The sequence below is a fragment of the Pipistrellus kuhlii genome, unplaced genomic scaffold, assembly GCF_014108245.1.
Source record: "Pipistrellus kuhlii isolate mPipKuh1 unplaced genomic scaffold, mPipKuh1.p scaffold_m20_p_1, whole genome shotgun sequence".
Lineage (NCBI taxonomy): Eukaryota > Metazoa > Chordata > Mammalia > Chiroptera > Vespertilionidae > Pipistrellus > Pipistrellus kuhlii.
The window spans coordinates 44997032-45024241 of NW_023425404.1; the positions used below are offsets into that span (position 1 = coordinate 44997032).

A 27210-nucleotide genomic window follows, 5' to 3' on the forward strand; every position below is an offset into this window, starting at 1 on the left:
TAAAGTTTCTGTAGAAGGTGATATGCTGGACTGACAGCCTACAAAGAGGCAAACTGTTGGTGTTGGCTGTAAGAGAAGGGTGTCCCAGTGAAAAACATTAAAAACTATCTCATCAGGTATACAGTATTCTGCAAATCAAAAGGAACAGGTAACAGCGGTTATCTCCAGAAAAGGGAACTGGGTGGTGGGTGATAAGGATTGAAGGGACACTTACTGTTCACTGAATACCCTTTTGTACTTTTTGAATTTTGAACCATGTGCATATATTACTTATAAAAACATTGAAGCTGAAATGCAATTATAAAAAAAAGGGGGGGGGCTTTCTTCAAGAAAAACAAATTCTTAACTAATTATAAACAGAATTCCTGGAGAGTCTTTAAAATTTTTACCCTAGACAATGATTATATCTCCAGGGAAACTTTTTAGCTTCCCTTGGCTGCCTGCAAAGACACTGACACTTCTCTGGATCTTCTGACAAACCACCTGCCTTAGTAAGGGTCATCCTTACCTCTGGGCCCTGAGTCTTCTCATTACATAGCAGGATCCTAGACAATGTCAACTGTTCATTATACTATACTAGAAGCCCCGTGCACAAAATTCATGCATGGGGAGGAGGGTCCCCTCAGCCCAGCCTGCACCCTCTCCAATCCGGGACCACTCGGGGAATGTCTGACTGCCAATTTAGGCCTGATCCCCAGGATCGGACATCCCTCTCACAATCCTGGACCTGTCCACTCACCTAGCTCCTAACCACTCATCTGCCTGCCGGCCTGATTGCCCCCAACTGCCTCCCACCCCCACTGGCCTGGTCACCCATGCAGCCTGCTGCTCGGTCGTGTGGTCGACCCTCACTAACCCTCTTGCCAGCCGGGTCGCCTCACACAGCCTGTTCAGTCCTCCATTCAGTTGCGATGGTCGCTTAGGCTTTTATAGAGATAGATACTCATAAGGGCAGGGGCTGTGTCTACCTTATTCTTCCTTTAATCTCCCATTCTGAACATGGAGAAACATAAATCAATTCTTTCCTTAATCTGTACCTAGTTTACAAATCAAGGTTTTTGTTTTATAGGCATTCAATAAACATAGGTTGAGCAAGTGAATAAACCACTCTTACTGACTTTAATCACCATTTATACATGCAAAACCTAACTCTATCCTTTTAAATTCACTATCCCAATTCACTACCATTTGCATTATTTTTCCTGTATGAGGCTTAGGCACACAAACCTCTCTCCTTATTCCTACTGCATCTTTGTCAAGCTCTTTTATTTCAATTAAACTAGTTCAATTTCTGCTCTCTACCCTACATTTCTACAACTATTATTCTTAAAGATCTACAGTTTATCACTGTCTGAAAGAAACAGCAACACTCTTCACCCCCATCTTCATGGTACTTCACCGGATCTAAGAAATGACTTCTCATTTGAGTTATATCTCTCAATGCCTCTTCTACTACCCTTCTGCATAGTATGCAAAATTCACACTATTTTATATCTATTTCTTAAATTTCTTCACCCAGCTTTCTCACATTGATCAATAAAGAACTAATAGTTCCTCCCTCTGGCTATTATGATTGGAAGTGTTTCTGGTTACTTTTCTGAATTCTCCCCCTTTCTCCCCTCAAACTTGTCTCCTATCACTAAATCACTTTTTCAAATTACATAAAATGTATATAAAGAACTACTGTCTCTTCACAAAATACTGTTATTATTCCATATATATATCATCTATATCCTACTTATCCTTCAGTTGTGTTCTTAAATATCGTTTTTTCATAAAAACCTTCCCTGTTCTCCCCCTCACCTAAGACTAGCTGCTGTATTCCCCACAGCACCCTGTAATTCTCCTTTATAACATTTACAGCACTGGCCCTGTCTAATCAGTGAGCTAAATGATAACACTATTTTATTCACAGCTGTATTCCAAGTATCTTGCACAAGGCCTGACAACAGAAATGTTTTAAATATTTCACAACTAGTTGACTAATTGATGTATTTAAGAACTATTCTATTGCCGAAACCGGTTTGGCTCAGTGGTAGAGCGTCGGCCTGTGGACTGAAAGGTCCCGGGTTCGATTCCGGTCAGGGGCATGTGCCTTGGTTGCGGGCGCATCCCCGGTGGGGGTTGTGCAGGGGGCAGCTGGTCGATGTTTCTCTCTCATCAACGTTTCTAGCTCTCTAGCTCTCTCCTTTCCTCTCTGTAAAAAATCAATAAAATATATTAAAAAAAAAAAAAAAAAGAATTATTCTATTAAATCTGGAACAGGTCTACTAAGTTGATGAATATTTTCAATAAAAAGATAATTTCTCTTAAAAAATAAAGTCTTTAAAGAGAGACAAATAAAAATGAATTTAGGTCAACATTTAAAGTAATGACATAGTCCTAGCTGGTTTTGCTCAGTGGACAGAGCATCAGCCTGTGGACTGAAGGGTCCCAGGTTCGATTCCAGCCAAGGGCACATGCCCGGGTTGCGGGCTCAATTCCTAGTGGGGGGATGTGAAAGGGTTGCTGATCAAGGATACTCTCTCTCGTCATTTTTCTATCTCTCTCCCTTCTTCTCTGAAATCAATAAAGATATATTTTAAAAAATAATGCCATAATTTCAAATTATTTCCACTAGTTATTCAATACTCCCATTGAAAAATAATAACCCGCCCAGCTAGTGTTGCTCAGTGGTTGAGCACTGACCTATGAACCAGGAAGTTACAGTTTGATTCCCAGCCAGGAGCACATGCCTGGATTGGGGGCTTGATCCTCAGTGTGGGGCATGCAGGAGGCAGCCAATCAATGATTCCCTCTCATCATTGATGTTTCTATCTCTCTCTCCCTCACCCTTCCTCTCTGAAATCAATAAAAATATTTTTTTAAAGAAATAAAAATAATAACCCAAAGAATCACCTTAAAAATTGACATAAAGTTCTATTGGAATTTGTAGTATTCTACACAGATTCAGCTATAATACTGAAAAATACTATTAGTCGTTAGAGTAGCATTCACATGTTACCTACCATATGTGACATTGTGATTTAACTCGGCTCTTCGTAAGGATTCATCAAGAACATCATACATTAATTCACTTGTCCTGTTTAAAAGATATTTTATTTGCAGTAAAATTATAGTATTAAAACCCAATAAACATAGATTGTCAAACTTCTCTCTCTTTAAAACTAAGGATCTACAGAAAAGTGAAAAAATTCATTTTACGAAGATATGGGAATTTCACTTTTTAAAAGTCCCATTTGTTCTTTCTCATGAGTTTAACTAAACATGTCAATCAACTCTTTCCTAAACTTGTACTAGTTTACAAGTCAGGCTTTTGCTTGGTTGAACACACTATCTTTTATAGTTTTCTTTATAAGATATTTCTACTTGTTCCAAGTTATTACAGTAATACCTCCCAGATCCAGATTATTCCAGACAGCACATTATCTGTATTTAAACCACATAATTTTTTTAAAAATATTCAAACACTAGTCTAGCCGAAACCAGTTTGGCTCAGTGGATAGGGTGTCGGCCTGCAAACTGAAAGGTCCCAGGTTCGATTCTGGTCAAGGGCATGTTCCTTGGTTGCAGGCACATCCCCAGTAGGGGATGTGCAAGAGGCAGCTGGTCGATGATTCTCTCTCATCGATGTTTCTAACTATCCCTCTCTCTTCCTCTCTGTAAAAAATCAATATATTTTTAAAAAAACAACACTAGTCTATGAGCAACATGCACTTCTTCAGAAAGAAAACTTTAGCTTCCATTTGTGTTAAATATAAAGAGAATTAAGAAATCTGTCCATTCCTAAGCCATTATGATCACTTATTACTGATGCTTTAACTGGGTTGAAGGAGATGCTGTAAGAAAGGCAGTGCTTTACAGAGTCCTAGCACTCATCCTCCTGCCTACAAAAGTCCCCTACAAGATGCCAATGTGAAAACTATGGCTTCTCAGCTGGTATTTTTAAATGTTTTACAAATTCAAAAACTACTAGCAGAAATAAAAGCTACTTTAACCTAGCATGCACATAGTAGTCTTACAGAGAAAGTAAAGCAAACAAGCAAAAACATCAAAATAATCTGGGGCTACACAAAAATCATGTATATCTTTATCAAAAATGTCTTCTTTTTCTCCAAATACACAGCGATCAAATTCAATCTGGAGTGTATACTTTGATTCCATCTTGACCAAAGTATAAATACCCAGTGGGAATCCATAACCATATTCTGAAATCCTTCATTTTACTGTGTAAGCATTTCTTCCACAGACAATAACCATATAGTAGATGTTACAAATTTTCCCTCCCCCGCCCAATTTAGTAATTCTACACCTGGATTACAATCTAGTTTCTTAATTATAAAAGCCAATATCTGGCATAAATCATATTTAACCACTTGAAACGTAGAAACATTTGCAGACATGATCAAGCTAAATATAAATAATCTAAGAAGCAAGATGCTGTAAAAAACAAGAAAATATTCAAATAGATATTTATATAAAGATCCTTCAATAAATGATAAATTAGTAAATTATTTCTTTCAACTAAATACATTAGAATATGTTATAAAATAACATTTTTCTTTGCCACATTGAATTAATCATTTCTAAAGAAATATACGGTTTATGTTAACATAAAATCTCATTAGAGTTGGGACAACAAAGGAGAAAACATTTTAATGTTCCACAACATTGTAAGAGTTCCAATCTTTATTCACTTTAATTGTGCCTAGTTTCCATTCAACTGAGCCCTTTGAAGGTAAGCGCTTTTAGTCATCTTTGTATGTATTCTCCAAATTCATCCATGAAAGAAAGGGAAGATGATGAGTAAATTTACATTTAGTAAATTCACTAAAAGCCTCAAAGTTCCTTCCTGAAAACATCTGATGGCATTAAATCTTTTTTTTGACCAGTAAGGCCTGGGTGCATTACTAGGAAATTAGCGGTTTTAAAAGAGAATTCCAGTGAACTCTAACTAGAGCTCCACAACAAGATAGGCTGGGTTACATAAAATAAAATGTATTTAGGACAAACATTTTTCATGTGTGTCTGCTCCATCAGATCCCTATATTTCAATCAGGATTGAGATTCATAAACACAGAAAAAAATAAACTAGCAATACACCCAGAGTGACACAGCCAAGTTAGTACTTATTAGGAGTGCAAAGGGCAAATGGATCCTGACAAGTTGCTGACAAGGCATTACCAGAAGTGACAGCCTCAAGGATAATCCCTTCGTAAAGATAGGCTAAGAATCAGAATGTAAATGAATCCTACTGCATGAAAGAGAACTGAATCTTATAAAGTCAGAACATTGAAACTCTTCAGGGACTCAAGCCATGGTCTCAAGGGAAATAAAATCTAGTTGGACTTGCCGTCAAATAGTTCAGAAAAAAATAAAAAGAATGTGTGCCCTACCTGGACTGGCTCAGCAGTTAGAGCATTGGCCCTGGGGTTTGATTCTGGTCAAGGGCATGAACTACAGTTGCAAGCTCAGTCCCAAGCCTGGGTCAGGGTGCATGTGAGAGGCAACCAATCGATGTCTCTCTCACATTGATGTTTCTCTATCTATCTATCTCTCCCCCTCCTCTGCCCTCCCTTCCACTCTCTCTTAAAAAAAAATAAAATAAAAAAATTAAAATAGTGATTTTTAAAATAATAATGTGTGCACATATGCACATACAGAAAGAGAGAAAACGCAAACAATGAATAAATCTAGATAAAGGACATAAAATAGCTCCTTTTACTATTCTTGGAATTTTTCTGTAAGTTTGAAATATATTTAATAGGAAAGATACCCATAAAATATAAATTACTGGTTAAAAGAGTATTCAGACAAACAAATTAAGGTGAAACACTCACATCCAATTATAGCTGAGGGTCAGCAAGCTATAGTCTGCAGGCTCACTTAGCTGGTCATCTAATTTTGTACGGCTGCTGGCTAAGAATGGTTTTTACATTTTTAAATGGGGGTGATGGGTCAAAATAATAACATTTCACAACACATAAAATGTATGAGATTCAAGTTTTAATGTCCATAAAAAGATTTTTTTTATTAATTGTGTTCATTTGTTTGTGTACTGTCTGTGACTGCTTTTGAGCTATGCAACAGCAAAGTTGAATGGTTGCAACAGGCAACAGATAGCTCACAAAGCCTAAACATTTATTATCTGGTCCTTGACAAAAAAAGTTTCCCAGCCTCTGTAGTAGAATGACTAAGAAAGCTTCAGAGAAGACATAACGCTTCACTGGTACCTTTCACTAAGAATAGGATTTAGATAAGCAGAGAGCCAGGATTATCCCAGCAACCTGAATTATATACTTCTTATAAAGTGGTTTATTTATCACTAGTAAGCAAACCCAAAGCATTAGGAGAATCTGGCTTATCTTGAAACCTCTAAGTAACTAACAAATTTACATAAATTTACCTTTGATCATCTTTTCCTAGAAGTCTCAGTATTCTCAAGAGCTGGATTTGTAACCATGGTGCTGGAACACTGTGGTAATTGAAATCTACTGGGAGCTTTCCTCCAACTACTTGCTTCAAAATTGTTACAAAACTTCCAGTCAAATCTTTATATCCAGATGAATTCTCCTACATCCAAAAAAAATAAAACCAAAAACCTTCCATTAATAATAATGTCTTAATACATATAAAATAGACTTGGTTGAAATGCCATATGGGAATCTAACTTAATACATTTTGACTTAAAAGTTCCATGTTCACATTTAATGAAAGTGTTCTAATCTGCTTAACTTCTTCCATGATGAAACTCCTCTGGCTACCGATCCAAAGCTGAATCATCCCCCAAAAAGCTTCCACCACTCCCTACTTGTTCCCACACACAGTATAATCATATTTCAAAAGTTCTTATAATTACATCTTATATAGAAGCTTTAATAGTCAATACCAGCAATAAGTAAAAAGGTAAAAAGAGCAGAAACTGGTTTGGCTCAGTGGTAGAGCGTCGGTCTGCGGACTGAAAGGTCCCGGGTTCGATTCCAGTCCCGGGCATGTACATTGGTTGCGGGCACATCTCCAGTAGGGGGTGTTCAGGAGGCGGCTGGTGGATGTTTCTCTCTCATCGACGTTTCTAGCTCTCTCTCTCTCTCCCCCTTCCTCTCTGTAAAATATCAATAAAATATATATATTTTTTTAAAGGTAAAAAGAACTGGAATACTGAAAAAGGAATGTAATAGTTCTACTTTTGAGAAAAATTAAGACCTGTTTTCAATCTCTAAACTTTGCAAATGTCTTATGTAAATTAGCTAAATGTGTTCTGGGTGGAAGAGCAATGAGCACAGCTAAGATTACTCAAACATTTAAACCCTCCAAAGTCAGAGAATCTGTCTATTAAAAAACTAATCAGCCATATATATAATACTTAAGTATGTTGGGGTTCTGAATGAGTGTACCTTGATTATATATCTGACTAATCTCTTGGCCTGGGGCAATTAAATACATATTCCTCAAAATGAACACTAGATTCGTCATCATAATTTTATTATATGTCAAGGACACATTTTTTTGAAAGGAAATAATAGCTCTTGCAAAGTTTAGTAAATGTTAGAGGAAAAATAAGATTCAATATCAAATATCTATTTATATCATAATGTTCTAGAACACAATGCATTAAAGATACTTTCAATTCTATAATTTTAAATTAAATTCAATAGCATATTCCATTTCATTATGAGATACTACTCAAGAAATCTCTCACAAATACATACTTTCAGATATACAGTGTTTCAGGCAATTCTCTAGGGTTGAATTAGTAGAAATCCATGTAATCAATTAGAAAATGTTTTTACCACACCATTCAACCCTCCTTGCTTTTCTGATACAGTACCATTGTATGGCATCAACACTAGTCTCTACCTTGCGCAACCCCAATAGGCTCTCCTCATTTCTATAAGCTGCTATGCATCCCATAAAGTTGTATGAAACACAATCAATACTTAAAAAGCCACAAATCTGAACATTTCAAACACTTCCTTATCATTTTTCTATGCTTCTTCAGTAACATGAAAAAAATGTTGAAAAAAAAAAAAAAAAAAAAAAAAAAAAAAAAACCCTGGTGGTCCTTGGGGATCACGAATTCGTCTGGGATCCCCAGCCAGGACCAAGAAGGACCCCGATCCGGAGAGCCTGACTGGCCGCGGTAGGTGTGTGTTTGCCTGCGTTTTTGTGTGAGCGCTCTGGAGGGACTGCCCCTCCATCGGGGCTATCTGGGTGTCTGCCGGCTGCTGCGTCAGCCACGGTTTGAGCCCGGATTCAAATCTGCAATAAATTCTTGCTGGCTTAATAAAAAAAATTTTTAAAAAAGAGCCGAAACGGGTTTGGCTCAGTGGATAGAGCATCAGCCTGCAAACTGAAAGGTCCCAGGTTCGATTCCGGTCAAGGGCATGTATGTACCTTGGTTGCGGGCAATTCCCCATTAGGGGGTGTGCAAGAGGCAGCTGATGGATGATTCTCTCTCATTGATGTTTCTAACTCTCTATCCCTCTCTCTTCCTCTCTGTAAAAAATCAATAAAATATATATTTTTTAAAAAGTCTGCCATGGCAGGTGTGCTCAATGGTTGGATCACTGATGGCTCTCAGGTTGAATTCCCAGTCAGGGCACATACCCAGGTCACAGGTTCAATCCCTGGTCAGGGTGCATAAGGGAGGCAGCCAATCACATGGATGTTTCTCTCTGTCTCTCCCTCTCTAGAATCAATGAAAAAAGCATATTCTCAAGTGAGAATTTAAAAAAAACAAAAACCTAATTCTATGATGTGCCTACTATTAAAGTTATCAACAACTTGCAAAGATTACTATTTAAAAGTCAATAATAAAAACTTCAAATTAAGCATTTGACTGAAAAATCTGAAGGGATTTTTTTATGCCATAATTATATATTTCTAATGTCAACTACTGAAATTTTCAACTTACCTTAATCATCCTATGGTATATGTGCAAGGAAGCGGCCATGACCCCAACATCTCTGTCACAAAGTGCTTTACGAAACTTAACATGGATATGTTGTACTTGATTAGGAGCAATGAGATGGAATTTGTATAATGCCAGAACAGCTTTTCTTCGTATAATCTCCCTATAGATAAAAAATGAAATCTGAACAAACAATCTGAATTTTCAGGCATTTAATTTGAAAAGATTACAGACGAAATGATTTCAATATATTAGCTATCCCCTTAATCTAAAAAGAGAATTATACATTCATTAATTTCCTTTCGTAAAATTTATTTTTATTGACTTTAGAGATAAAGGGAGGGAGAAGTAGAGGTAACGAGAGAGAGCCCTAACAGGTTTGGCTCAGTGAATAGAGTGTCGGCCTGCAGACTGAAGGGTCCCAGGTTCTATTACAGCCAGGGGCATGTTCCTTAGTTGCGGGCACATCCCCAGTAGGGGGTGCACAAGAGGCAGCTGATGGATGTTTCTCTCTCATCGATGTTTCTAACTCTCTATCCCTCTCTCTTACTCTCTGTAAAAAAATCAATAAAATATATATATTTTTTTTTTTTTAAAGGAAACAACGGAAACCAGTTTGGCTCAGTGGATAGAACGTCGGTCTTCGGACTGAAAGGTCCCAGGTTTGATTCCAGTCAAGGGCATGTACCTTGGTTGCAGGCACATCCCCAGTAGGGGGTGTGCAAGAGGCAGCTGATTGATGTTTCTCTCTCATTGATGTTTCTAACTCTCTATCCCTCTCCCTTCCTCTCTGTAAAAAATCAATAAAAATATATATTTTTTAAAAAAGAGAGAGAAAGTGAAACATTGATTTGTTTGTTCCACTTCTTTTTACATTCATTGGTTGATTCTTGTATGTGCCTTGACTAGGTGTCAAACCTGCAAACTTGGCTTATGGGGATAACACTCTAACCAACTGAACTCCCCAGCCAGGGCTATTATTAATTTCTTTATTCTAATCCACTAAACTATAAAAAGTGGTTCTCTCTAGGTTAGATGCTGAGACTTTAACTACCCATATTATATAATTATCTAATTACTACTATCCCTGTGCACACATGTGTGCACCAGTATCTCTCTGCTATCCTCCTGTAGCCCTCCGCCCACTGCCCCGCCCTCCTGGAGCTCCTCCCTCCTCCCTCCCCCTCTCATAGCTTTCTGCCCTGCCCCCTCCTGTAGCTTTTTGCAGCCTGCTTGTATTATAGTTCACTGCCCCACCCTCCTGTAGATCAGTGATATGGTCATTATGTGGTAGGTCAATATGCCTCAAGATGTAACAGATAATTAGCATATTCCTCTCCTTTATATAGAATGGAATTTTGGGATAACAAGCACATATTACTTTGAAAACCAGAACAACAAGAAAGATAAATAGCCGAAACCGGTTTGGCTCAGTGGTAGAGCATTGGTCTGCGGGACTGAAAGGTCCCAGGTTCGATTCCGGTCAGGGGCATGTACATTGGTTGCAGATACATCCCCAGTGGGGGGTGGGCAAGAAGCAGCTGGTCGATGTTTCTCTCTCATCGATGTTTCTAACTCTCTATCCCTCTCTCTTCCTCTCTGTACAAAATCAATAAAATATATATTTAAAAAAAAAAAGAAAGATAAATAAATAAATTCCTTTATTCCACTTTTAAAAGCCGTATCTCTAGGAATTGGGAAAAGAAGCAACAGTAAGTTTAAATCAGTAAGAGGTAACTACAGCTAGTAATATGCAAATCTTTATTAATATTAAGTCTCTTTAACATTCTAGCTTTTTATTTTTCTTTTTTTATATTATGAGCAAGCATAACCCAAATATTTTAAGGGGGCAAGGGAGGAAAGGATTCACAGTAAATGATGTTACTCCCCTCCTTGCTCAGTTCATATTTCAAAAATCTCTTTACAATGAAAAAGAAAATATACACAAGTCTTACACTTTGTTTGTCACAGATAATGTCTAGCACACAAGAAGTAAAACTAGAGCTCCTACTCTATGTCCATAATGCAGTTTCCAAGAGAGTACTATATTCCTTATATTCTCTCATGCCATGTCTACATAGCTCATAGCCACTGACTTTGCTGACACTGCTCACAGCGGCAGCAACTGGCACAAAAAAAAAGAAAATACTTGCTTTTACTTTTATATACTACTATTACTTAAAATCAGAGAATATCAAAATTGAGATTATTCAAAGCACTCCTCTGTTCTATTCAATAATTCCTTTCATAAGATTCCTAGCAAATGGTCATCTAGCTTCTGCTTAATTCCATTAACAAGCAACTTACTTTGCCAAACTATGCCATGTTGAAAAATTATTTTCACGTAGAAAAAATGAACAACATACTTGTCATTAGTATTAATACTATGGTGACTGTAAACAACATCCCAATGTATTGCTAGTGGGTATTAATCAATATTAATCTGATAGGTAAATGAGATCAGAAAAAAACAAAACTCTGAACAGGCTCAGGAATGCCTAAGCCTGGCCCTTATGATAGGACTAACACAAGACCTCAAAAGACCTGGATTCAAGCTCTAAGTCTGGCATGCAAAACTCATCAGGGATTCAAAGTCAAGTCCAAACCCTGTCTCACATCTTCTTTGTGACATCCACTAGCCTACCTGTAGCTCTGTCCCATATTTTTTAGCTTCACTCCATAACATGGAATAGATATAGCCATAACTGCAGAATCAGTTTCAAGTCTAAACTTTAACTAGTAGAAGACAGAAGTCCAGGATTTGAAATTAGAGATGGGAAACAGTAAGAAAAAAATTAAAAGGGTAAATGGGAAGCGATAAGTAAAAAAAAAAAATCAATTCTCAGAAGACTCTATGTATGTAAAAGGCTAATATGCAAAGTGTCCCCTTAGGAGTTTGACCGGGGACCAGGAATTCAGTCGCTCACTATGATCCATACTGACCATTAGGTGGGCAGTGCGGGATGAAGGCAGGCCCCGGCCAGCAGCCAGGGAAGGAAGGTCACAGCTGGCAGCCAAAAGGCCCCAATCGGCTCTGATCACCAGCCAGGCCTACGGACCCTACCCATGCATGAATTTTGTGCACCAGGCCTCTAGTTTCATATAAAGAATCAATATGTATGATTACCCCAAGAGTGGTGGCATGAAAGTTGTATATAAAAATATGTTCTGCTATGATCAGATCAACCTATAATTATCTAAGAAAAGCTAATATATTTCCAGTAATTAATTGTCATTACCCAGCATTTGTTCTAACACTGGTCTGACATTGAAAAAAACATTATAACAAGTCTGAAAAACCTATGAAGTTATTCTACCATTCATAGTGAAACTATCATTTTAGCTATTTCTTTAAAAATAAAAACCAGCTGAAACTGGTTTGGCTCAGTGGTAGAGCATCTATCTGTCTGTGGACTGAAAGGTCCGGGTTCAATTCCGATCAAGGGCATGTACCTTGGTTGGGGGCACATCCCCGGTAGGGGGTGTGCAAGAGGCAACTGGTCGATGTTTCTCTCTCATTGACGTTTCTAGCTCTCTATCTCTCTCCCTTCCTCTCTGTAAAAAATCAATAAAATATATAAAAATAAATAAATAAATACATACATACATACATACATACATACCAGGAATAAATAAATAAATAAATAAATAAATAAATAAATAAATAAAGACCAGGCCCTGGCCAGTTTGGCTCAGTGGGTAGGGTGTCAGCCTTCAGACTGAAGCATCCCAGGTTTGATTCCAGTCAAGGGCATGTACCTTGGTTCTAGGGGGTGGGCAAAAGGCAGCTGATTGATGATTCTCTCTCATCAATGTTTCTAACTATCTATCCCTCTCCCTTCCTCTCTGTAAAACATCAATAAAATATTTTTTTAATTAAAAAATAAATAAAAACCAGGCTCAGCTGGTGTAACTAAGTGGTGGAGCATCAACCTATGAACCAAGAGGTCATGATTTGATTCTGGTCAGGGCACATGCCCAGGCTGCGGGCTCAATCCCCAGCAGGAGGCGTGCAGGAGGCAGCTGACCAATGATTCTATCTCATTATTGATGTTTCTAACTCTCTTTTTCTCTCCCTTCCACTCTGAAATCAATAATAATATATTTTAAAAAAACAAACAGCCCTTGATGGTTTTGCTCAGTGGATAGAGTGTAGGCCTGCGGGCTAAGGGTCCAGGGTTTGATTCTGGTCAAGGGTATGTACCTCAGTTGCAGGGTTCCAGCCCTGGTCGGGGGTGTGCGAGAGGCAACCAATCGATGTGTTTCTCTCACATCAGTGTTTCTCTCTGCCTCTCCCTTCCATTCTCTCTAAAAATCAATGGAGCCAAAACGGTTTGGCTCAGTGGTAGAGCGTTGGTCTGCGGACTGAAAGGTCCCGGGTTCGATTCCGATCAAGGGCATGTACATTGGTTGCGGGCACATTCCCGGTCAGGGGTGTACAAGAGGCAGCTGGTCGATGTTTCTCTCTCATTGACGTTTTTAGCTCTCTATCTCTCTCCCTTCCTCTCTGTAAAAAATCAATAAAATATACTTAAAAATATAGATACTTTCTTAAAAAAAAAATAGATAGATAGATAGATAAAATAAAAATAAAAATAAAAATCAATGGAAAAAATATGCTCGGATGAAGATTAAAAAAATTAAAAAAACTGTAAGTCAACCATTTCTAAACGTTTTCCATTAGTTGACTTTATCCTCAAACAACTTTGTGAGAATTAAGGAGCTTCAAGCAACCCCACACAACCAAAGGAAAACCAGGCCCACAGCTGGCTAGCGGTAGAAGTGGAAGGAAAGCCAAGGACTCCTGACACTGCCTCTCAGTTTAACTTCAGAAAGCTGCCTGGTATTTTTCTAAACCCACATAAAAATAAAGGACAACACTATCAGGGATTTTTGTATTTTATCTGACAAAGGATATCCTCTATCTTGGTAAAACTAAGTAAGTTATAATAAATTTTAGTGCAAATTTTTGTTTTGAAATATATAGTATATACACCTATCCAAAAAGGATTTACTTACTTAGAATGTTGAAGTTTATCTTCTATTAATGGAAGAACGGCTGGAATCATTTCTTGAGGGAAAATCTGGCTAACGATAGTAAGTGCCATACATACTTCCACCAGGTTAGTGCTCTGCAAGTCCTGACACAATCATTAAGCAAAGAAAATATTCAGTCCAAAGTTCAAAATTAGGTATAGCGAGCACAACATTGCAATGGTGCCACTTACTTAATAGTTTTCTCCTAACTTTATAATTAAGTTGTATATTTAGCTCATCTTTTATAAATATATATATATATATATATATATATTTATTTATATATATATATATATAAAAAATATATATATATGTATACACATAAATATATATATATGCCTGTTTTATTTGCTTGAATAGTCAACAAATAAACACAGCGAAAAAGCAATTGATCCAAAAGGAAATTGTATTTCTGTTCTGACACTGGCCCAAGTAGTCTCCTTTAGAACTGCTTTTAAAACTTTTCTAAACTAATAGCAAGCCAACTTTATAAATTGTCCTTGTTAAACAATGAGTGAAAGTTTAAAAGGAAGTAATTCTCAAATATCCTATATAATAAAACCCTAATATGCAAATCGACCAAACGGCAGAACGACCGGTGGAACAACCAGTTGCCTTGACATGCACTCACCACCAGGGGGGGCAGACATTCAATGCAGGAGCTGCCCCCTGGTGGTGAGTGCACTTCCAGAGGGGGAGCACCACTCAGTCAGAAACCGGGCTCACGGCTGGCGAGCAGAGTAGCTGTAGCGAGAGCCTTTCCCACCTCTGCTGCAGGTAGGCAGTAAGGAGCAAGGGGTCTCAGATTGTGAGGGATATCTGACTGCCGGCTTGGGCCCAATCCTTGGGGGAGGACCAGGTGAACTGCAAGAAGCCGCAGGCCAGGCTAAGGGACACCCTCCCCCACAGTGCACAATTTTGTGCACCAGGCCTCTAGTATACAATAAAAGGCATGAATTTATACATACTTAAATATGCACAAATTTTTTATTAATCATTCTAAGAGAAAATTAAAAACTATTTTTAAAAGCTTGGAAAAACTTAAGCTACTAGTAATCTTAATAGAGTATAAAACTTAAAGTTCAGAAAGTACTACACACACACAGACCCACACATCAAAAGACTGACACAAAGTAAACATGAAAATGCTCAACAAGCCGAAGCCAGTTTGGCTCAGTGGTAGAGCATCGGTCTGCGGACTGAAAGGTCCCAGGTTAGATTCCGGTCAAGGGCATGTACATTGGTTGCGGGCACATCCCTGGCAGGGGTGCGCAAGAGGCAGCTAGTCGATGTTTCTCTCTCATAGATGTTTCTAGCTCTCTATCTCTCTCCCTTCCTATCTGTAAAAAATCAATAAAATATATATTTTTTTAAAATGCTCAACAATTCAATTATCCTTCATTACCAATTTTTTTTAATATATTTTATTGATTTTGTACAGAGAGGAAGGGAGAGAGATAAAGAGCTAGAAACATCAATGAGAGAGAGTCATTGACCAGCTGCCTCTTGCACACCCTCTACTGGGGATATGCCCGCAACCAAGGTACATGCCCTTGACCGGAATCGAACCTGGGTCCCTTCAGTCCCCAAGCCGACGCTCTATCCATTGAGCCAAACTGGTTTCGGCCTTCATTACCAATTTTGATTAAAAATTTAAACAGGAGCCCTAGCCAGTTTGGCTCAGTGGAAAGAAAGTTCCTGGGTTCAATTCGGGTCAAGGACAAATGCCCAGTAGGGGGCATGCAGGAGGCAGCCAATCAATTATTTTCTCTCAGCATTTATGTTTCTATCTCTCTCTCCCCTTCCCTCCCTCTCTGAAATCAATAAAAATATTTTCTAAAGAAATAATTTTTTTAATTTAATAAGAAAAAATATTGTGTATGGATTAAATTATGTTTTTAGTATCTGTATATTCCAGTTCCAATTATATTCTACTAGAGGCACCAATGGGGTCCCTCGGCCTGGCCTGCAGGGAGCAGGCCGAAACCAACTCTCTGACATCCCCCAAGGGGTCCTGGATTGTGAGAGGATGCAGGCCAGGCTGAGGGACCCCATTGGTGCATGATTGGAGCAGGGGAAGGACTGCAGGAGGGCTCCAGGGCGTGTCCAGCCCATCTTGCCCAGCAGCAAGCTAACCTACCAGTCAGAGCATCTGCCCCTGGTGGTCAGTGCACGTAACAATGACTGGTTGAACTGTCCATCAAACAGTTGGACACTTAGCATGTTAGGTTTTTATTATATAGAAGGAGGATTACTTTTAAACTTTAAAATAATTATTCAGTTTACATCTCCATCCCTTTAGAACAGATCCCAGAGAAAGAGACAACAACATGTAAATACCCAGAACTAAGAGTCTGGAGATGTGAGTTATAAGTTTACAATAACAGCAGCAGTAGCTACTACTACTTTACATAGTGTTTCATCCAACCTTCACAACTTAGTTAAGTTCTATTATTATCTCCATCTTACAGTTACAGACACTGATCTAAAAGATCTTTCTAAAATAAATAATAAAAATATTTTTCTATGCCCATTCTGTAAACCTACCTTCTTCCAAAAATATCTAATTCAATATGACTAAGGAAAAATGTCAGATGCCTGCAGAAATAATTACCAACTTCATAATAACCAACATACAATACAGTACCTTTACAACTGTATTCACAAGGAGAAGTAACAGTTCATGACTTTCATGTAGAAATAAAGACACTGCCAAATAACCTACAAAATTTGAAAGGAAAAGTCTCATCACAATGTTTCCCAAGAATTGAAACAAAGCAATCATATATTCTAAAATTAAGTGTCAAAGATACCAGTTGTAGGTAAATATGAAAACAAGTTGTAAAATATGAAGGTCAAAACCTCTAGTAAGGAAGATTTCATGAGTTCTTCATCCTGAAATCTTTCAGAATTACTATTTCACAGGATATATCTAAAGTGGAAAAAAAACTGTATACCAACTTAAAGTTGTGTAGACACTAGAAATATAAACTATGTTTTGTGCATATCTCTACACAATCTATCAAAACATTTTCTGTCCTGTAGCCAAACACAGAGTTACTCAAAAAGTAAGAGCTACTAGAGTTAATAGTGTGTTACTGGCTATCTGTGTTGTCCTTGAAAGAATTTTTCCTAATAGCCCTAAAGGTTGATTACAGACAAAAAAAATTTTTAAATGCCTCTAGGCCTTGGCTGGGTAGCTCAGTTAGTTAGAGCATCGTCCCCATACTACAACGTTGTAGCTTTGATACCCATCAGGGCACATACACTTAATCAATAAATGCATAAATAAGTAAAACACACAAAACGCTCTCTCTCTCTCTCTCTCTCTCTCAAATCAATAGATAAAAATTTTTAATAATCCTCATAGCTAACATGTGAAACTAAGAACAGGATATTTAAAATTATTCAAGTCAATTTCAGTTTTATACTATAAAGAAACGTTTCTGATCATTAAGCTCATAAGGTTAAACTGACTTTTAAAAATTAGCTTTACTGACTGACGAAACCGGTTTGGCTCAATGGATAGAGCGTCAGCTTGGGGACTGAAAGGTCCCGGGTTCGATTCCGGTCAAGGACATGTGCCTTGGTTGTGGACATATCCCCAGTAGGGGGTGTGAAGGAGGCAGCTGATCAATGACTCTCTCTCATCGATGTTTCTAACTCTGTATCTCTCTCCCTTCTTCTCTGTACAAAATCAATAAAATCTATTTTAAAAAAATAAATAAATAAATAAATAAAAATTAGCTTTACTAAGGTGTATTTAATTTGCACACAAGAAAATTTACCCATTTTTGTTTAATGATGTTTTTTTTAAAATATATTTTTACTAGAGGTCCAATGGACAAAAGGAAATTCATGCAAGGGGGGTGGCCCTCACAGTCCCAGCTTCATCCAGAAAGTTGCCCAGAAGGTTATTTAGCTATCTGGTCTAATTAGCATATTACACTTTTATTATTACAAAGTAGGGGCCCGGTACACAAAATTTGTACATACGGGAATGGGGTGTCCCTCAGCCCAACCTGCACCCTCTCTACTCTGGGACCCCTCAAGGGGTGTCTAACTGCCCGTTTAGGTCCGATCCCTCTCATAATCCAGGACTGCTGGCTCCCAACTGCTTGCCTGCTTGCCTTCCTGATTGCCCCTAACCAATTCTGCCTGCCAGCTTGATCACCCGCTAACCACTCCCCTTCCAGCCTGATTGATGCCTAACTGCTCCCCTGCCAGCCTGTTTGCGCCTAACTGTCCTCCCCTGCAGGCCTGGTCCCCCCCCCAACTGCTCTCCCCTATAGGCCTGGGTACCCCACAATTGCCCTTCCCTGCAGGCCTGGTCGCCCCCCAATTTCCATCCTCGCCGTCCTGGTCACCCCTAACTGCCCTCCCCTGCAAGCCTGATGGCCTCCAACTGCCCTCTTTTGCCTGTCTGGTCCCTTCCAACTGCCCTCCCCTGCTGACCTGATTGCCCACAACTGCCTTCCTTTGCAGGCCTGGTCCCTCCCAACTGCCCTTCCCTGCTGACTATCTTGTGGTGGCCAACTTGTGTCCACATGGGGGCAGGATCTTGACCACATGGGGGCAGCCATCTTGTATATTGGAGTGACAGTCAATCTGCATATTACTCTTTTATTAGATAGGATAGAGGCCTGGTGCACAGGTGGGGGCTAGCTGCTTTGCCCTGAAGGGTGTCCCAGGTCCGGGTTGGGGTTCCCTTGGGGCATGGAGAGGCCTGGGCAAGGGGCCTGTGGTGGTTTGTAGCCTCACCGTGCCTCCCAGTGACACAAGCAGAGGTCCTGGGATTTATTTATCTTCTATTAGGTCTAGTAATAATTAATGTCGTTTTCTAATACTTTTTTAAATCGAATTTATTTAAACAATACAACAAAATTTAATCAACAATATAGTTGCTGTTGTTTTCTACTACTTGTGCCCAACGCTCAGGAAGCATTTTAATCCCTCTGTTGTAAAATTCTTGTGATTTTGATGCAAAAAATTCGGTCAATGCATTTTTGAGGCATTCTTCATTATTAAATTTTTTTCCAAGAAGAAAGTTTTGCAAAGAACGAAACAAATGGTAATCGGAAGGGGCAATATCAGGAGAATATGCAGGTTGAGGGAGAACTTCCCATTCCAACTGGCGCAGTTTTTCAGCAGCGATTCTTGCAGTATGCGGTCGTGCGTTATCGTGGTGAAGAATTACGCCCTTCCGATTAATCAGCGCGGGTTCTTTTTGTCTTAAAGCTTGGGCTAACCTTTCCAATTGGGCACTATACACTGCACTTGTAATGGTTTGGTTAGATGGCAAAAGTTCATAATGAAGAATTCCTTTAAAATTCCACCAAACACACAACATCACTTTTTTCGCATGCAAGTCAGATTTTGGCGTGGGCTGCGGAGCCTCATTTTTGTCCAACCATTGAGGCCGCCTTTTCAAATTAACATACAGCACCCATTCTTCATCTCCGGTAACAATTTGCTCTAAAAACGGCAAACGGTTTTGACAAGAAAGGAGCGAACTGCAAATTGTGACTCTTTGATTACGGTTGTTGTCGGTCAACTCATGAGGAACCCATTGTCCAAACTTTTGGACTTTGTCAAGTGCACGCAATTGATTGGAAATTGTTTTTTGTGAACAATTTAAAGTTGTCGCAAGCTCTTGTTGGGTAATTTGAGGATTTTGCACCAAAAGAGCTTGAAGAGCTTCTTGATCAAAATTGGACCCACGGCCTTGACCACTCTTGTCATCTAACGAAAAATTTCCCTCGCGAAATTTCTCAAACCAACGCTGGCATTTTCTGGCGCTAACTGCATCTTGACCAAGAGCACTACAGATGTTTTTTGCAGCCTCACTTGCTTTTCTTCCTAATTGGAACTCGTAAAGCATGCAGTGCCGAATATGCTCTTCATCCGCCATCTTCTAAGCCCTAGTTTTGCAACAAAAACCAAATCAAACACAAACTTTTTCAAGCAAAACTTGTTAATTGCACTTCACACGTTCTGTAGATACCACGTGTTTGAAGGTTATGTCAATACAAGTCAACGCCAAGCAAGATTTTTAAACGAATGTTTTAAAACGACATTAATTATTACTAGACCCAATATAATTGAAACTTTGTAGCCTTGAGTGGAGCCAAACCTCCTACTTGCTCCATGGCTGCTGTGGCTGCCGCCAATTTTGTTGGGATTTATGTATCTTCTATAATTGAAACTTTGCAGCCTTGAATAGAGGCCTGGGCCCACCAGGGTGTGGGAAAAGCTTGGCTTCCTCCATTGCAGGGGGCAACTCAAGCCTCCTGCTCTCTCCAGCTCCGTGGCTGCATCATTTTTGTTGGGATTTATTTATCTTCTATAATTGAAACTTTGTAGCCTTAAGTGGAAGCCTAAGTCCAGAGTGTGTGGAAAGCTTGTCTTCCTCCACTGCCTGGGAAACCCAAGCTTCCTGCTTGCTCAGTGGCCACACCCATCTTGGTTGGGATTAATTTGCATACTCACTCCTGATTGGCTGGTGGATGTGGCAGAGTAATGATTAATTTGCATATTACTCTTCTATCAGATAGGATTGACTTCAGAGAGAGGAAGGGAGAGGGAGAAAGAGAAAGAAACATCAATGATGAGAGAGAATCATTGATCAGCTGTCTCCTGCACACCAACTGCTGGGGATCAAGTCTACAACCCGGACATGTGACCTGACTGGGAACTGAACCATAACCTCCCGGTTCATAGGTCGACATTCAACCACTGAGCCACGCCTACTTTAATAGTTTTGACAAATACATATATACATACATATGTATATGTATGTATGTGTCATATACATATATATATGTGTGTGTGTATTATATATGTGTATATGGCTATATATATATATATATATATATATATATAGTCATCCAACCACCATCGCAACAATAGGCATTTTTTAATCTCTATAACTCCAAAATGCTATGAATCAGGAAAACTGACTTTATTTATTGGCTCTGAGTTTTAAAGTACTATTACATGTATAAAGTCTTGGAAACTACAAGGCAATGTTCTAAAAACATACTATACTAGAGGCCCAGTGCATGAACTCGTGCACAGGTGGGGGGTCCCTTGAACTAGCAGGCAATTGGGGCTGATTGGGACAACTCGCCCAGTCCTGATCAGGACCAATAGGGACAATCAGGGACAATCAGGAGGTTCCGATTGGGGTGATCAGAGCTGGCCGGCCGGGGGGAGGGGCCACAGGAGGTTGACTGTGGTAACGCACTGACCATCAAGGGGTAGCTCCTGTGTTAAGCGTCTGTCCCCTGGTGGTCAGTGCACATCATATCAACAGGTCGACCGGTTGTTTGGTCATGATGGTTGCTTAGGCTTTCAAATATATATATATATGAATGATACCTGCCATCATTCATTTTATATAGTAATTGGAACTTTAAGGACAACATTAAGTCTTGAACACATACATACCTACTCTTTTTTCTAAAAGGTTTCCTTGTTGTGCCAACTTGATTGCATGTATGTAGCCAAAGGAAGCATCATATCCAAGCATTTCACAATATATAAGTCTCACCATACATTCCTTCATCATTTTCTGAAAAGAAAAATATCCAGTAACTGTGTAAATAAATAGAATATTTTATTTTTTTTATTATGTTGTAATCAATTAACAAGGAAATCCTTTAATCTTGGCATTGAAAAGTGTGTGTGAGTGTGTGTGTGTGTGTGTGTGATATAAATTAATCACCTTAAGTCAGACTTTATAAATAAAAGTTGCTCCCTAACTTAACTACCAACAGTATTCATTTTAGTAAAATGAATAATTTCAATATTTTGTTAGTTGCAATACTATAAAATAAATCAACTGTAGCTATTTATAATTCTAGATGACCTTCATGTAAAACTTGGGCATAATGTGAGATATATGATCGATCCTCAGACAAAATATTGCCCATAGTAATGTGAGTTGGCTTCTATAATGCCAATTATTTTAATATATTTTATCAACTGAAAGTGTTCATAAAATTCCCACAAGTTGGTAATAATTTCTGTAACAAAATATTTTTCACATTTAAAAACAAAATTGTACCCTAGCCAGTTTGGCTCAGTGGATAAGGTTGGCCTGTGGACCGAAGGGTCCTGGGTTCAATTCCAGTCAAAGGCACAATTGCAGGCTCCTCCTCGACGCAGGCCTTGGTCAGGGCTTATGCAAGAGGCAACCAATCAATATATTTCTCTCACATCAATATTTCTGTTTTTCCCTCTCCCTTCCACTCTCTCTAAAAAAAAAGAAAAGAAAAATATCCTTGGGTGAGAATTAAAATAAATAAATGATTGCATTTTCTCTGGTGAGAATCACCAAAAAAAAGTTGATGAAATTAATGCTGTTTGAAAAGTCTAACTATGGCAGAAACCAGTTTGGCTCAGTGGATAGAGCGTCGGCCTGCGGACTGAAAGGTCCCAGGTTCGAATCCGGTCAAGGGCATGTACCTTGGTTGCGGGCACATCCCCAGTAGGGGTGTGCAAGAGGCAGCTGATGGATGGCTCTCTCTCATCGATGTTTCTAACTCTCTCCCCCTCTCTCTCTCTCTCTCTCTCTCTCTCTTCCTCTCTGTGAAAAATCAATAAAATATATTTAAAAAAAAAAAAAAAGAAAAGTCTAACTATGTGGAACCAAGTTTAAAAACAACTGGATTGTGATTTAGCTGCTAGGCAATATACTTAGTTTTATAGCAAGAAAACCATTTTCTAACCTTGTCAGTCAGTCAATCTATACTACAAGATCTATAAACCTACAATCCAAGATATATAACAGTAAAATGAGATCTACAATATGTCACTTTGGATCTGAAAATATTATTTTAAATGATATATACTCACCTTTTCCCAGAGCACAACATTAAAACAGCAAGATCAGCACTGAGGTCCCAGGAGTATTGCCACATTTACGGTATATAATTACTAGATGCCAAGTGCATGAAAATTCATGCCCTGGAGGAGGGAGTCTCTCAGTCCCACCTGCCCCCTCTCACAGTCTGGGAGCCCTCCTGGGCAGGATGGGACCTGGCAATTAGGGGAAGGCAAGGCCCCATCACACCTCTGCTGCTGCCACTGCCAGCAGTGTAAGCGTTGGCTGGCCTGGTTACCTGAACCTCAGGTGGTCTTGGGTGGCTGGGCAGCCACCATCCGAGGCTTGCTTGCGTCTTGAGCATTGGCTGGGCAGCCGACATCTGAGTCTTGCCTGTGTTTTGGGCGTCGAGTGGGCCGCCACCATCCAAGGCTGGCCTGCACCTCGGGTATTGGCTGGGCAGCCACCATCTGAGGCTTGCCTGCACCTCAGGCCGGCTCTGGGTGGCTAAGGGGATTGGGGGACTCCTAAGACAACCGCAGGAAGCGGCCGGACCCACCTGGGGGCGGGTTCGGCCGTGCCACATGCCTGCCACCCCAGCGGAGCTAAAAGGACTGGGCACCGCCATCTTATGGCTGTGGGCACTGGCATATTTGAGGGCATTGCGGTCAATTAGCATATTCCATCTTTATTGACTGTGGGTGCCACCATCTTTGCGAGGGTGTGCTGGTCAATTAGCATATTCACTCTTTATCAGATAGTATCATCACACTGGCACTAAATTGACATTAGTCAACCAAGTCTTGCTCCATGCAGTCAGTCAATAATAAAAGGCTAAACTTAATATTTGACTTGCTACCATCCATAACTAACAGTGATAAATTAGATTTTCGCAAGTGATCAATTAGATGTCACTATGGAGTCCACAGTGGACCAGATTTCAAATTCCAAATGTGCTGGCACTGACTGCAAACTTACCAGTGTTGTTGTGGGAGCAGAAACCGCTGCTTTCAGATTACTTAGTTCCTGCTGGATTAATTTCTCTTCCTCCTGAAAAAATGAGAATATTTAAATGCATGAACAACTGTCTTTTTAAATTGCACAGTATTTTTAAAACTTTGTTTATTTTTAATATGTTTTTACTGATTTTAGAGAAAGGGATAGAGAGAAAAACATCAATCAGCTGCCTCCTACAGGCCCCCTACTGGGATCAAGCCTGAATCCCGGGCATGTGCCTGCCAGAAACCAACCCTTGCCTCACTAATAGAAAGAAATAAAAGGCTGGTCAACCTTGAAGCTCTGAAAGGTCAGAGCCAACCATTCCCTATCTATTTGAGACAATGGTTCCTGAGGCAACTTCCCCATCTTGTAATCATGTAAATCCTTACTAATATGATAATCCACTTATTACCTGCTTAAGAGCTATGGGGGTATCCTAAACCTGCTTAAGGGCAATGGGTGTAGCCGAAGCCCGTTTGGCTCATTGGATAGAGCATCAGCCTGCGGACTGAAGGGTCCCAGGTTCGATTCCGGTCAAGGGCATGTACCTTGGTTGCAGGCACATCCCCAGTAGGGGGTGTGCAAGAGGCAGCTGATCAATGATTCTCTTTCATTGATTTTTCTAACTTTCTATTCTTGTCTCTTCCTCTCTGTAAAAAAATCAATAAAATATATATTTATATATATATATATATATATATATATATATATTTTTTTTTTTTTAAAGGGTAATGGGTGTATCCCATTGTCTCAATAAAAGGGATAGCAAGGCCAGAGCCCAGTGACAATCCTCCACTAGAGGTGGCTCCACGTGGTCCCCATATCACCAATTCTTCTAGTCTCTCTTTAATTTGCGTGTGGCCCTTCACCAGAACCCAAACCCTGAACAGGAACCCTGAGCCACGTGGGACGTGAAAGGGGTCTCCATCTGAGCCCTGACCGGGAAAAGAATAGGCATCCTCTTGGTGCATGGGTCAAATCTCAACCACTCAACCACTGAGCAACATTGGCCGAGCTGTAACAGTATTTTTAAAGGGAAAATATAATTTATAATGCTTTCAATAAAAATAAACATTATTTTAAAGGAGCGTTATAAGAATTTGCTTAAAGGTTTTTATCCAGTCCTTAGACTCATTATTGGAAAGAAATATTTCCAAGTCTAACCAATCTCTCTCTTTTCTTCACTCAGTTTCTGACCCCTTAAAGACAGTTTAGTAGAAAAAAAAAATTTTTTTCTTAAAGTGAAGAAAAAGAAAAAATTCTTCATGTATTGGCCAATGAAAAAGTTCTCACATCTTTCCCTTAAAATTAAAAGGCCTTCATGGAATAGAGAAACAGGGGAAGGCAGAAACAAAATGAGTCTGTTTCCCTTACTATTTTCTTCTCTATCTTTCCCTCATTTCTCATACCTTTTCCCTCACTTCTCATCTCTAACACGCAATAAATATATCAATGTGTTCACTTCTATTCTCTGCATTGTATTTTACCTTCTTTTTTTAAATATATTTTATTAATTTTTTTTTTTTTTTTACAGAGAGGAAGGGAGAGGGATAGAGAGTTAAAAACATCGATGAGAGAGAAACATCAATCAGCTGCCTCCTGCACACCCCCACCGGGGATGTGCCTGCAACCAAAGCACATGCCCTTGACCGGAATCGAACCCGGGACCTTTCAATCCGCAGGCAGACGCCCTACCCACTGAGCCAAACCGGTTTTGGCTGTATTTTACCTTCTTAAAGGCACCTGAAAACTGGCCCCACTTTTGGCTAATATAATGCTATCTTTAAATTACACATTGAATTAGCAGGTATCCATTTGGTGGCTAACCAAGAACTACTGGTAGCACTACCTCATATAGATACTTTACATATACTTGTAGTTTCAAACCTCAGTTTGGGACCAAAATTTTTTATTTCATTCATTCAGAATCTTATAAAAATTAGCAAAGGACAAAAAAGTTAAGACAACATTAAGTCCACAAATGATGAACTTTTAATGTGAAGCAGACCCTCCCCAGTTCAGCAGCATTTTATTTCAGTTTTAAAAGAACTTTTTAAACACGCAGAGCACTCTGAAGAAAAGCCTTCCCTCTTTGCCTTTTTCTCTCTCCTGCACTTATATCATTGTGTACCCTTACCCTGGTCCAAGCCTAAATGAATGGCCCATTCCTTGGGAAGAGAAAGTGTCCTCCACATAACCTCTTTCATAAATACATCCGAACAAGTTATGACACAGTAACATATTTTGTTAAGACATAAGCTCAGTAAGTTACTTTTCACACAGTAACAGTGGTTTTGTCAAGATATAAGCTCCTTGAAGCTATCTCACACAACCTGTGCAACTACCCAAAGTTGCGGGAAGTTAATCGCCTGTAAAAAAAAAAAAAAAAAAAAAAAAAAACTGCTCATCTTCCAAGCCCATCTGAGGCAGCGACTCCCGCAGCAATGTGTACAATTTGGAAGAATTATGCTTTTTTTCTTCGCCCTACGCATCGGTCTAACTCCCCACAGATATTCGACAGCAGGGCTGCTCCAGTGGGTGACATCTGGCGACGGAGGAACCGGGGCAGAGAAGGAACTGGGGAGGGAAGGCATTCTGCAGGCGGTGAGTGCTGACACTTGTTCTGCGCTTGTTACAGATTTCCACTCGCTTGTCGTCCCACCCCATCAACAGCCTATGGAACACGCATTGGTATTTTCCCACCTCCACGTTCAGGAGACACAAGCAGGTTCAAGAATTTAGAGATCCGCCCGCCGATCAGGAGTCGGTGTCAGTCAGGGCCCATGGAAACCGGCCTCCCAGGTCCCAGTCCCGGCAGGAACGTGCCGCGTCCGGACGGACGGACGGACGCAGGGATGGACCGACACCCGCCGCCCGAGCCCCGCGGAGGGCCAGCCCCGGGCTCGCGGCGGGCGGGCACCGGCCTCCCCGCGCGGGGCCTCCCGGCGCCCCGACCTCCGGCCCGGCCCGCGCTTACGTGCTTGGAGGTGAGCGCGGTGATGCCGCGGATGAGGCCGCCCAGCCGCGAGGAGAAGGGCGCCCTGGCGGCCGCCGGCCCGCCCGCCCCCGGCGTCTGCAGGAACAGCCCGGGCAGTGCCGTCAGCGTCTTCTCCACGATGTCGCTCATCGCCGCCGCCGCCCGCGCCCCGGCCGCCGCCCGGCTTCATGCCCGGCCCGGCCCGCCGCCCGCCCGGCCTCCGTAGGCACTTCCTGTTTGTTTGAAGAAGAAATCTTTATTGGTGCTCCGCGCAGACAAGCGCAGTGCAGTTCCCGGCAGCGGCCGCGTGGGGGCGCGAGAGGCCGCGGGGAGAGGCGCTCGCACCGCCTGCGCGCGAGGTTTGACTCCCGGCCAGGAAGGAAAGGGCGGTTTCAGCGGCAGCGCCGGGGTCCCGTGCCTGGTGGTCCTCCCCGGTGGCCGCTCGGACCCGGTCCTCCT

At 40.3% G+C, this 27210-nt stretch overlaps 1 protein-coding gene across 7 annotated transcripts in view; it reads right to left on the reverse strand.

Moving 5' to 3' along the window:
• Positions 1–26960, reverse strand: part of AP4E1 (adaptor related protein complex 4 subunit epsilon 1) — a 72748-nt gene extending 45788 nt beyond the window's left edge. The window contains exons 1-8 of one of the 7 annotated variants that reach the window (XM_036442134.2): positions 26752–26960; positions 23754–23825; positions 21398–21521; positions 16596–16669; positions 13931–14052; positions 8915–9074; positions 6407–6573; positions 3009–3082 (exon numbers count right to left, since the gene is read on the reverse strand). In XM_036442134.2, coding sequence (XP_036298027.1) covers positions 3009–3082; positions 6407–6573; positions 8915–9074; positions 13931–14052; positions 16596–16669; positions 21398–21521; positions 23754–23825; positions 26752–26901 — 943 coding nt within the window. In that variant the 5' untranslated portion in view covers positions 26902–26960. Of the gene's footprint in view, positions 1–3008; positions 3083–6406; positions 6574–8914; positions 9075–13930; positions 14053–16595; positions 16670–21397; positions 21523–23753; positions 23826–26751 lie in introns of those variants that run through there. The other 6 variants (XM_036442140.2, XM_045582515.1, XM_036442147.1 and 3 more) reach the window with 6 other exon arrangements.
• Between the last annotated feature and the right edge of the window lie 250 nt (positions 26961–27210).